The sequence below is a fragment of the Seriola lalandi genome, unplaced genomic scaffold, assembly GCF_002814215.2.
Source record: "Seriola lalandi dorsalis isolate HSWRI2012SDOR001 ecotype SW California unplaced genomic scaffold, Sedor1 jcf7180002054646, whole genome shotgun sequence".
NCBI classification, from domain to species: domain Eukaryota; kingdom Metazoa; phylum Chordata; class Actinopteri; order Carangiformes; family Carangidae; genus Seriola; species Seriola lalandi.
The window spans coordinates 123,537-136,036 of NW_019525199.1; the positions used below are offsets into that span (position 1 = coordinate 123,537).

Sequence of the window (12,500 nt, forward strand, 5' to 3'; positions counted from 1 at the left end):
GGGGGGTGGGGGGGGTGCTCACAATGGTAATTGTTGGTTCTGTGTAATCAATGTAATAAAGAGTCTGAACCTGCTCTGTGTGGAAAGTGACAGAGAAAACTTATAAATAAAAACTGACTTCTGGATCATTGTTCATTCAGTTTGAAAATGTTCTCTGTGTGTGTGTGTGTGTGTGTGTGTGTGTGTGTGTGTGTGTGTGTGTGTAGTCAGTTCTCACATTTGACCACGTTCTCGATGTCCGTGGGGTCCTGCAGGATCTTGGACAGACCGTCCAGCAGCATGGCGGCTTTACTGTAGCGGTAGGCGATGTCCTCCGTCTGTTTGAACATCTCATCCAGAGCTGCTGACTGAACCTGACACACACACACACACACACACACACACACACACACACACACACACACACACACACACACACACATTAGGACACTAGTGTAGATTACAGCGATAAGAATCGACATCAGACTAAATTCCTTTCATCTCTTTTGAGTTATGAAGACTGTGTGTGTGTGTGTGTGTGTGTGTGTGTGTGTGTGTGTGTGTGTGTGTGTGTGTGTGTATGTGAGAGAGACTCTCACCATCTCCACAGCATGGTTGTAGATGAGCTTCTCGGCGGTGACGCTGTTGATCTCATCCACAAACCGCTGCTTGTCAGAGAAGAAGTGGTTGAGTTTGTCGGTGAGTCGTCGGCAGAGAGAGATGCAGCTTTTGTAACGTTCGTTCAGATTCTTCACCACTGAGAGGAGGAGGAGGAAGAGGAGGAGGAGGAGGAAGAGGAGGAGGGGGAGGGGGAGGAGAGACGTTAGGATTTCTCTCTGGAGTAAACTCAGTTACTAACTGGATTTACCTCTCTGTGAAGTATGTGCACCGTTCCCAGTTTAAAGCTCTGGTCCCAGTCTGAGCACAGGGAGATGACTCACCCTGTTTGACAGCAGTGGAAGGATTGAGTTTGGCTGATTTGATCTGAGCCTTGGCGAGATGGAGGGAGGAGGCGAGGAGCTGCGCCGCCTTCATGTAGAGCACCAGCTGCTCCACCTGCCTGTAGGGGGCAGCACATGCACAGAGGATGAGACGCTCTGCAGCCGCAGCAGCACAGAACAACAGGCTCTGTTACACCGTCAGTCACAGCTTACCCCCACTCTTTGCTGAGCTGGCTGATCTGGTCCACGACCACGCTGTCCTGGGGAGGGTAGAGGGAGGCCGCCGACACGCCCAGCTCCGCCCCCCCGGCTCGAACTGCCGCCATCTCCAGGACGCAGTCGGTGAAGGACAGCATCATCCGCAGGTACATCAGGGTGTCTGTGTGCTCTCTCTGTGCCACAAGAAATCAAAGTTAGAAAACCTGATTCTCTGTTAAATACAGAGACTAACACTCAACCCGACCCCCCCTCACCTCCATGAGCGTCTCCTCAGGCAGCTCTGGGGCTTCGAAGGTGATGAACCCTTCCAAGCTCGGAGGAGAGGTGCCGTAGGGGACGTAGCGCAGACTGCTGGGCGCCCCCTCCGCCCCGGGGACAAGCTGCCCGCCCCCAAACCCTCCTGGGGGAGAGGAGCCCATGGCCATGCCCGGGGGGGAGCCGACGTAGTTGCGACCGCTGGTGGAGCACAGGGAGCCGGCCGAGCTGTTGGAGCCCACTGAGGGAGGGGGGGACACAACGTCTGTTATCAAACCTCTAATGTATCAGTTATTTATTTATACAAGGAAATATTTCTGTATATATATTATGTATAAGGACATATTTTCAAATTTTATATTTATCTTTATTTTTATAATCTACTTCATATTCTTTTTTTCAAAATAAAACACAACCCAGTTTTCAAAATAAAACAGGGCCTGGCTGTGCTCAGGTGGCGTCCTCACCAGAGGTGGTGCGTGGTCGGGTGCACAGGTGGCTGCAGGTGGGAGGAGTGCTGCTGTTGGGCGGTGAACCCACGGTGAAAAGGACAGTACGGGGACTCGCTGAGCCGCCGTGAGCCAGCCCGCTGGGACCTGCAGGGGCTTTTGGGAAAATTAAATTCAGTCAGTCGTTGTTGACGTTTAAATGAAGTTTCGTGTCCAGTGTTTGTGCAGCAGCGACCACGTACCTGTGTCCATGGGTCGCTCCGTGTTCAGGCTCTCTGTGCTGCCCTGATAGGCCTGTCCGCCCAGAGTGATTCTGATTGGCTGCTCAGACAGTCGACCCGTGCTCACAGACCTGCAGAGAAACCAGAGGTCACGCACGTCACACGGTGCAGAGGAACGACAGAGGGGGGAGGGGTCAAAGTAACACAGAGGGACGTAGCATCTCACTTCCTGAATTACATCATTCTTTCAGTGGCTAAAGTCTCGGTGCAGAGCTGGTGACCTTTCCTCTACAAACTCTGCCAGGTCAACACACACGACCTCACTAAGATGTCAAAGGTCAAAACAGCAGTTTTTATTATTATTAATATTATTATAATGATAATAATAATAATAAATCAATCAACAACAAAATAATAACAATACATTTATTTATTTATGCATAAAAATGGATTAAACTAAATGTGTGAAACTAAAACTCTTCATTTAAACCCAGAAAAATAAATAAAGAAGTTTCACAAGTTTAACAATAGATTTAATTCAGGTTCCCTTGGCAACATAAATATGTAAATAACTGAACAGCATCATGTGTATCGTGTTCATTAATGACTGGAGCAGAACTTATGGACACTAATGGACGTTGAGTAAAAGCAGAAGCTGAGACGGAGACTGTGAGTCTTACCTGCCGAAGGTGCGGCTGGCCTCGGGGGCCGCCGGCCGCCCGGTGAGGTACGGGCTGCAGTGATGGGCGCAGATATCCCGAACATCTGCCAGCATCTTGGCGGGCACGGGACTGTCGGCCAACGCCATCAGGTTACAGGATGCCTGCGTTTTTGGGATCTTAAACGGAGCCGAGATGATCTGAGTGGAGAAAAAAACTTTTCATAAATAAACTTTTTGATCAGATGGTCGGACGAATCAGAAACTGACAATCAAATCTTAAAGAAAAATTAATTCCTCATCATTGATCGTATCAGCTTCGAACTCTCGGGACGTTCTTCCTCTTCAACATGAACTCAGACGTGTCGACAGGACACAGTTTCCTTAGTTTGGTCTCTAAGGTCTGAACTGACTTTAAATGATTCCTTAAGTTTCAGACTGAGATCAGGAGAAAACCTTAAATACTTAAGTGAACATTTTAAAGAAACCTTAACTCAGACTAAGGGAAAACTTAAGGTGTTTTGTGCAACTGCCCCCAGATATTATATTTGCTGCGTTGTCGACCGTCGGCAGACTTAATAAAAACTCACCTTGGTGGGAGAACCGATGATGGTGGGGAGGGGGGACTTCTGCAGCCAGTCAGACGTCCGGGGGGAGGAGCCCAGCAGCTTGGTGGGGGAGGAGCCGAGGTTGGCCGGGCGGCCGAGCTGAGGGGAGTGACTGCAGGAGGAGGAGGAGGACGAAGGCTGGACGGGGTCCGACAGCTGCTTGTGGAGCTTCTGCCTGGTCTGGTAGACCTCGGTCAGGGTGGGGGCGCTCTGGAGCCGAGCCCCCAGGAGCTGAGAGGACGGGACGGGGGAACCTGAGGGACGAGAGAGAGAGAGGGTCCAGGTCAGTCCAGGTTCAAGGTAACCAATTAACACCTGGGGAGTTAATTAGCAGGTCGATCATGGACATTTGTAAATGTTGTGATGCTGCTTCGTCTGTTTGAGCTGAGTCAGAAGAAGACCCCTGGTCCTCAAATCTGTTTGTTTTGAGACGCAGAGCTGCGGTCTGTCTGTCACTTCCCTCTATTTAAAAAAACTGGTCACCCTGACAACAGACATCCTGACACAAACAATGCAGAAGTTGTGAGATGTCGGCAGCAGCGTCAGAGACTTTTAAAAAGGATGTCGAGTCATTGTGACTCAGTCAGTAATTGAGTGATGACGCTGGAGGAGAAGATCAAAACAACAGCTTCTCACTGCAGCTCATGCTAACATGCTAACTTTAATGTAAATGTTAATGCTGAATATTTATGTAGTGACTTCAGGAAACTATCTTCAAGTGGCTGAGAGGCTGAGGCCGGTTTGATTTCTCTTACACTTATTGACAAAAAGATCAACTGATTATAATGTTCAGAAAATAAATGAAAATATCCACAGCGATCAATACCTGTCTCCACCTCCAACACAGGTGATTATATGAAGGGCGTAGGTTTGGTCTCAACCCCCCCCCCCCCACACACACACACACACAGACAAAGAGGACTCAGTTTATTAACATATAAGTTCTGAGTTTACATTCTTTTTTAAATTATAATGAAACTAACAGTAACAGATCAAAGACTAAAACTCTAAATGATACTGTTCTAATAACTTCCCTGTTAACACCAGAACAGGTGGACTGTGTCACTATGGTTATGTTAAATGTAAGTAAGTCATTTACAATAAATCCATAATAACATATATTTAATCACACCATCATTTTAAAACCTGTTTCCTCATCAGCTGCTCGACTCTCTACACAATCATTCATTCATGGAGACGTTTTCATGGCATTTCTCAACAGAAATTAAACTCATACTTTGATATATCCGCCATGTTATGTTTACTCTAGCTAGCAACCTGACTGCTAACAACCTGACAGCTAACAACCTGACAGCTAACAACCTGACAGCTAACAACCTGACAGCTAGCAACCTGACAGCTAACAACCTGACAGCTAACAACCTGACAGCTAACAACCTGACAGCTAACAACCTGACAGCTAGCAACCTGACAGCTAACAACCTGACAGCTAGCAACCTGACAGCTAGCAACCTGACAGCTAACAACCTGACAGCTAACAACCTGACAGCTAACAACCTGACAGCTAGCAACCTGACAGCTAGCAGCCTGACAGCTAGCAACCTGACTGCTAACAACCTGACAGCTAGCAGCCTGACTGCTAACAACCTGACAGCTAGCCTACAGAAGACAGAAGCCAGGGTTAGCTTGCTAGTTAACGTTAGCTAACATTGACATTGACATTGTTCTGGTGACGTCAGGTTCCACTGTGATATTTTTCTCACATGACGTAAGCCTTCAGATAGCCTCCACCCTTCCAGCCAATCAAATGCTAGCTCGTCTAAATCGGTTGTCTTGGTGACGTAGCCTCAAATCTACTTCCTTGGTTTAAATCAACCACTAGCATCGATGTGACCCAGCGCTGCAGAATCACTGTGATCGCAGTAAAATAAATGACATTAATAACTAATATATCAAACACAAATGAATCACATATAAAACACTAAGGCTCCTTCAGGTGATATTGTAAGTATTTATATATGTGTATGTTAACCCAGTGACCAGGTGAGGTTTCACCTGTGCACCGACCTCCTGAGGAGCTCCGGCTGCGCGGCTCGTGGCTCTGCAGGTGACAGCAGCAGTGACCCAGCTGCTCCGGGATGGTTCCCACTGGAAACACAGTTATTTTAAATCGTTAGTGTCACGTCTGAAGGTTGTTATTAAAAAGCCCGATGTGCTCGGAGACACGTCTGGACGCGTCCTCACCGAGGGGGGAGGGGGAGTAGGGCCGGGAGCTGCCGGTGGAGAGGCGGCGGCCCACCGTCTGAGCGACATCTGCGGAGCTGGGGGACCCGGAGCCCACTTTGGGAAACCCCATAGGACTAGTGTTGGAGCGCCTCACTGTGCCGGACCTACAGAACACAAACACAAACATATTCAACACATTTCTGACTTTAAACTGAGGGTTCAGAGAAAAAAGTCAAAATTCAGACTCATTTTCTTTTCTTTCTTTTTTTTAATTTTTTTTACTTAACTCTATAAAGAAGTTTGCTGTTTACTTTTTGAGGATTACTGGCCATATGTGAAAATGTATTTATTTTTTTAAATTCTGACTTTAAACTCAGATTTCAGACAAAAAAAGAGTTCTAACTTATTTTTTTATTTTATGCTTAACGCTATAAAGTAGTTTACCGTTACTTTAATTACTTTTAACTCTGAGTTTTGAGAGTTAATTAAAAATAAAAGTCTCCTCTCTCTCTGCTTCTCCTCAGACAGTTTCACCTGGTGGTAAATACGTGTTTGCTGCTGCACTGTAACGACCGCAGCACAGATCTGCGGCACACAGAAGAGAAGCAAGTGTGGGAGCTGAGCAAAGTGCTCATTTGCACATCTCAGATCTATCGCACTAAATATTTAGTGCGACCGCAGCCAGAGGAAGTGTCTTATAGAGACCTCGTGTAATTACTGAGATACAGTCATAAAATAATACAGATCCATTAAAAACAGCCTGTGGAGGTTTCCTGTGAACAAACTAAATTTATGTTTCTATTCAGTGTTTCTCTGAGTGTGTCAAATGCATTTCCTGCTACATAAAACACCTTTAAATTGTCCTTTAAAGATAAAAATGTAAAATTTACATTATAATATATTGAATGCAAAACATATCGGCATCAGGTCATACTTGATTATTGGAGTCTTTTATGTCACATATTGATTTAGATATCTGTTATTTTCACAGGAGGGTTTGTGTGGTACAGACCTGAGCGACACCTGTCTATGACATATTTCTTATTTTTACTTTCATGTAAATCCTCAGTCTCTCACCTGTTTGAATGTGAATGAGTCTGTGAGCTGAGATGTTCTGTTCTGTTCTTTTTATTTTTGTATTTCTCTTGTTGTTAATGTGTGTTGCTTCGATGAAATCACAATAATAAACATATTAAAATAATAATAATAATATATAGTGAAAACCTTCCTCTGTGGAGTTTCTTAAAATGTAAAGGAACATCTCCCGTCACCTGTGGCAGGTAAACTGTGCTGGATATGTTAAATTCAGAAATTAGATATTGCAGGTGAACAAAGGACAAATCCTGTAACTATTAGGTAATATCAAGAGGCCAACATAAACAAATCTACTTCCTGCTTGTGGTTTACAGCTGTATCTTAACATCTGCTTACAGGCTGTTATTAGTAAAATGGAGCTAATTTAAAATCCATATATTCCTTTAACGTTTCTACCGGCCACATTCTGCTCCATGCAGCGATGAAAACAATAAACACACATTAAGAAGAACCTGTTAGAGGTCAAAGGGACAAGATCCAGAGAGGTCAACTGAACCAGCTGCTGCTGCACAAACATCAGACTCATCCTAATCTTTATTTAACAGCAAATCAAACAAGTGAAACCGCCAGAGGAGTCAGCACCACACATTAACTATATAAAGCAGCTGATTACATCTACAGTACCTCATGTGTTCTCCGGCTCCGACAACAAACTAATCTTCCTGTGAAACAAGCTGCCCCCCTCCCTCCCTCCTCTGAACCCCCCCGCAGCAGGTCGGAGGCCACAGACTCAGCTGATGTAACTTCAGTGAAACTTTACAGCTGATGAAACCATTAAATATTAGTCATGAGTCGATACGGACAGACGGTTTCCCGCTCCAGGTGTTTCATGACTAATCACATGCAGGTGTTACCGTCCGTCACCCGGGGGCCCAGCAGAGGCGGCTCTTACCTGGGGGAGCTGTAGAGCGTGGTGGTCGGGCTGCTGGAGAGGTTCTGCTTGATGCGCTGGTAGTTGCGGACCTGGGTGGGGACGGGGATCGGGGTGGTCTCGGCCCGTGGGGACACCATGGGCGTCTGTCCCGGGGTGGGCTGCGGCTGCCTGGAGGGGGCGAGCGAGGAGAGGACAGCGGTTAGAGGCGGCTGCTGCCTCCATACCTGCAGCACATCTTTAATGTAAACCTCTTTAAACAGCTGCTGCTGCTGTGAGACGTTCTCCACAGAACCGTTCTGATGTTCTGACTCTCAGTTCTTTGTTTACCTCAGAGCGCAGGCGAGTTCAGGAACTAAGTTTAGCCCTGCACATCATGAGGGGAGGAGGGGAAAAAAAAAGGGGGCTGAGCTTCCATGTAAACACAGAGTCAGGACCAATCAGCTTCAAGCTCACCCTCCTGGGGGCGGGGCTAGAGGCAGGGCCGGCCAATGGCACGTGCATTGCTGTGCTCTGTGTGACACAGCACGGGAAGCGCAGAGAGGCAGAAGCTCATTTACATTCTTTTGTTATTCCAGAGACAAAATGTTCTGGAACAGAAAGTCATGACCGAGTCACCCACAGAGGGGCCCCCGCTTACATATAGAAACCAGGAGGGGGGGGGGGGCTGGAGGAAGTGGCCGTTAGAGAGCAGCACCAGTTGGAAACCAGTGTTATGTAACGATGTGAAGCCTGTGAGAGTCCACAGGGAGAGAGGAGGACGACGACACGTGAGGCAGAGACAAGTCCAGACAAAGAACCAGACAGCAGGTCTTTGTGGGACTGAGATATAAACCTGATCATGAGCCCCCCCCCCCATCCCCCCCCCGATCCAGAAGACATCTGATACAGTGAGGCTGAAGTGAAGCTGTATTGATCCGAGCCGAGGCCGGACTCAGAGAGGAACGTTAACGTCCTCGTTAAAGACAGAATTTGTAGGTCAGTGAACAACTGCTGTTTGAAAAGAGGCGAGAGTGAAACGAGGAGAAGTCGTCTCTCCACTGACCTGCTTTCATCACGCAGCCCGAGAGAGGGGGAGGGGGCCGAACATCAACTCTCACTTCATCCGTCTCTTCTCCTCTTTACAATCTCCCTCTTTCTTTATCATAATAATCTCTCTGCAGACACCCTGCTCCTCTCCTCCATCTCCCTATCTGTTTAATAACAATAAACTTTACTCCTTTAACAGCTTGTATAAATCTATATTTTTCTATTTACTCTTTTCCACAATATTTCTTCACATTTTATTGTAACTATTTTATTTTATTGTTAAATGTTTCTATTTCTTTTCTTCTTCTTATGTCTGTTGATATGAACCAAAACACCAAAGCAAATCCCTCGTGTGCTGAAAACCTACATGGCAATAAACCAGATTCATACCAGGTCTGCAGCTCAAAGTGTTCTACAATTGATAAAATATGTAAATGAAAAACAGAATCTATAAGATAAAATATGAAAGAATTCATTAAAAGCCAAGTTAAATAATCTTTAAAACTGTTCTCTGAGCATCTTACAGCTCTGCAGGGTTTTCATGCTTTTGGATCAGTTAAAAAAAGCTGCACTCTATGTTCTTGTGTGTAAAATTGTGTGTGTTTAAAAGTCTGTTGTTTTATAATCCTTCACCAGCTCTCGAATCTTCTACTGCCAGGACCTTAAAAGGACCTTAAAATCTATTCTGAAAGACACTGGGAGCCAGTGGAGTGAAGCTACGACACTCGGAGGATAAACAAAGCTGCGATTCAGCAGCTCTGTCAGAGTCTGGCTCCTGTTACTGAACTGTGAGAAAAATCCAGTAATTAACAAAGAAAATAAGTTCCTCCAGTGTCAATGGTTAACTGATGTATGTGGGGGGGGGGGTGAACAGTTAGTGAGAGGAACATGAGACAGAACAGCAACAAAGAGGAAAAGAAAGAAGAAGTATAACGAAAGAGGGGAGAGAGAGGAGGGAGCGGAGTTTGGCTCGAGGCTCTTTACACAGGAAAACAGGGAGAGAAGAAGAAATGTGAAGCGTCTGGCTGCAGGTCACCAACAAAGGAAGAGAAAGAGGGAACAAAGAGTGACACACACCTTTTAACAGTTAAATTCTACTCCAGCTTTAAGGATATGTTAATGATTCATTTAGAAACAAACAGGGATTTCATACAGCTGGAAATAAACAGCAGGAAAAGAACTGGTGACACGAGGTGAAGCTGTGTCTCCGTGATGAACCTGACTCTAATAACAGGATCTAAAGGAGGAGACATTTAACATGTTTCTCATCGTCAACAAATCACATGAAAAAAACCAAAACCATGAACTGTTTCCTAATAACAAGTGACTGTGTTTGTGTCACAGCCTGAGGAATCTGCACAGGCATGAGTCACATCAGCTCGAACACACACATCAGCTCGAACACACACATCAGCACGAACACACACATCAGCATGAACACACACATCAGCATGAACACACACATCAGCATGAACACACACATCAGCACGAACACACACATCAGCATGAACACACATCAGCATGAACACACACATCAGCACGAACACACACATCAGCACGAACACACACATCAGCATGAACACACACATCAGCTCGAACACACACATCAGCACGAACACACACATCAGCATGAACACACACATCAGCATGAACACACATCAGCATGAACACACATCAGCATGAACACACACATCAGCATGAACACACATCAGCATGAACACACATCAGCATGAACACACATCAGCATGAACACACACATCAGCATGAACACACACTCTGAGGTTTATTCTGATCCAATCACAGAACATTAAAACAGGTGACTGGTTTTTGAGCCGTGGAAAATAATTTAAACTACAAATTAAGTTTCAAATGAAATTATTAATGATTCAGAATGAAATCTTAATTAACCATTTTCACAATTGCATGTTATTACAGGAGAAAGTGGAGGCTACTATAAAGTCATGGCAGAAACCTCATGAAAGCTTTAATCATATTATGTCAATAAGTAATAAATGAGGTGAGAGGCCTCCTCGGCTCATGAGCAACACTTCCTCCTCCTCCTCCTCCTGTTCGCCGTTTCATGTAATTACTGAGACTCTAATACAGAAAAACTGTGTCTTTGTGGAGCGTTAGACATTTGAATCTTCAGTGTGTGAGCTCGGGCCTGAGCGTACTGAGAACTGACTCTTGGTTTTAGTCTTTTCATGAGATTAGTTGCAGAAGCAAACGTAGGGCAGAATAAAGAAACAACAAACAGACAGACAGCAGAGAGCTTTTAGATTTTACCTGAAGCCGAGTTTAAAACCAATTAAAGTAGAGAATCAATAAACAAACTTTTACTGGTTAAAAACAGGGAAAGTGCAGAAAGGGAGAAATTAATCCCATATTTTATGAAAAATATGACTTTTTGGTTCGATCATGTATGTTAGCCTCTCAATCGCTACGCAAGAAGAAAGTCCGTTAATCCAAAGACCAAAGACGTCCACAAACACTTTTCTGATGTAACGCAATAAGACGTTTCGCTCGCAGGCCGAGGTCGAGTTCTTAGGGACAACGCTTCTGGAAAAAGACCCAGAACCAACATCTCCATGAGGACGGGGCCGAACATGAACATGGAGAGTGTGGAGGATAAACTGCTGTGGCTGCAGTACCTGAGAGCATGTCTTCATCTGTGAACACAGCTGAGACTCCAGAACAGTCACAGTTTGTTATTGCAGACGCGTTGTGGCGAGTGTGTGAGTCTATTCTTATCCCGCAGCCTCTGGTGGGTCAGCTGCTTTATTTAGCTCAGCTCCACCTTGTTGTTTGGCTCACAGTCTGATTCATAGCTCAGTCAATCAGGCTGATTTTGGAGGCGGACAGTGTGAGTGTGTGATGTGTGGTGTGAAGCAGAGACGAGGCCGGTCACAGACACAGCGACACAGGAAAACAATAGAAACGTCACCGACATAGAAACACATGAAGAAGACACTCGTGAAGACGAAGCTGTGTGAACCACACTCAGTCTGTTTTCTATCCACTCGTCAACACCCAGTTCATTTTCTGTGCACTGAGTCTAATTAGTGAAGATGAATGACACACTATCTGCAGCTTTCAAACATTCAACAATTTATGGCTGAAATAAACAGTCAGAGCTGGAAACATCAGCTCAGTGAAATGGTAATTAATCAGTTCATATTCCTGAATGATTGGTTCAATGTCACAACCACAGATACTGCACATAAAGAACAATAAAACCAGGCTGTCGGGAGGAAGAAGCTAAAACCAGAGCCGCCCAGCGCTGAGGAATGGATGAGAACAATAAACACAATCTACATTATGGAGAGGCGGCCATTTTCCCTCAAGGTCTGGACCAGGTGGACGGAGGACATGAAACCTATGAGGTCAGATTGTGGTTGATTTACCAGAATGAGTGAGTGAAGGCGTCATGTGACTCGTTTTGTTGCATCTACAGATTCTTTGTTCTTTCTTTTGTTGGATGAAACGTTTCCATGATCATTAGTAATTTTTCTACCCTAAAAAAAAAGAACTATATAAAATCCCTTGTTAAAAAACAAACAATAAAACCTCCATCATGTTATTTTCTTTGCTCATTTACTTGTGAAGCAGCCGTTTGGTGATTAATGACTCTGGAAACAAGGAGGAGAAGTTGCACATTAAAAACACAAAGTTGTGGTTTTCCTGTGGACCTTTTTTTTTTTTTTTGCTGGATGCAGTGACTTCCTGAAGCGTGTGCTGGTTGCCTGGCAACCTCAACATCACAACAAGCCTTAAGGAAGTCACTCCTCCTGGACATGAAATATTCTGGTGCAGGACAACCCCATAAAAACACTGCTCATGTTCACACTTTATATGGATTAAAACACATGAGAAAACAGGTGTTAATTAAAACACACGCGTTAATTAATGAGCTCTAGAGATGCTCTTAGGTGTTTCCCCACATGAGACTGGTATCGATCTTCTCATCCAAGTCTCAGCAAGAAAGCCA

The 12,500-nt window shown here is 45.1% G+C and overlaps 1 protein-coding gene across 2 annotated transcripts in view; it reads right to left on the bottom strand.

Annotated features, from left to right (window-relative positions):
- ulk2 (unc-51 like autophagy activating kinase 2) overlaps positions 1 to 12,500 on the bottom strand; it is a 40,085-nt gene that overhangs the window by 3,546 nt on the left and 24,039 nt on the right. The window contains exons 15-26 of one of the 2 annotated variants that reach the window (XM_023420493.2): positions 7,505 to 7,654; positions 5,536 to 5,681; positions 5,347 to 5,439; positions 3,313 to 3,584; positions 2,745 to 2,923; positions 2,086 to 2,195; positions 1,862 to 1,999; positions 1,394 to 1,635; positions 1,134 to 1,312; positions 921 to 1,039; positions 579 to 736; positions 218 to 353 (exon numbers count right to left, since the gene is read on the bottom strand). In XM_023420493.2, the coding sequence (XP_023276261.1) occupies positions 218 to 353; positions 579 to 736; positions 921 to 1,039; positions 1,134 to 1,312; positions 1,394 to 1,635; positions 1,862 to 1,999; positions 2,086 to 2,195; positions 2,745 to 2,923; positions 3,313 to 3,584; positions 5,347 to 5,439; positions 5,536 to 5,681; positions 7,505 to 7,654 (1,922 nt within the window). The remainder of the gene's footprint in view (positions 1 to 217; positions 354 to 578; positions 737 to 920; positions 1,040 to 1,133; positions 1,313 to 1,393; positions 1,636 to 1,861; positions 2,000 to 2,085; positions 2,196 to 2,744; positions 2,924 to 3,312; positions 3,585 to 5,346; positions 5,440 to 5,535; positions 5,682 to 7,504; positions 7,655 to 12,500) is intronic. The other variant, XM_023420494.2, reaches the window with a different exon arrangement.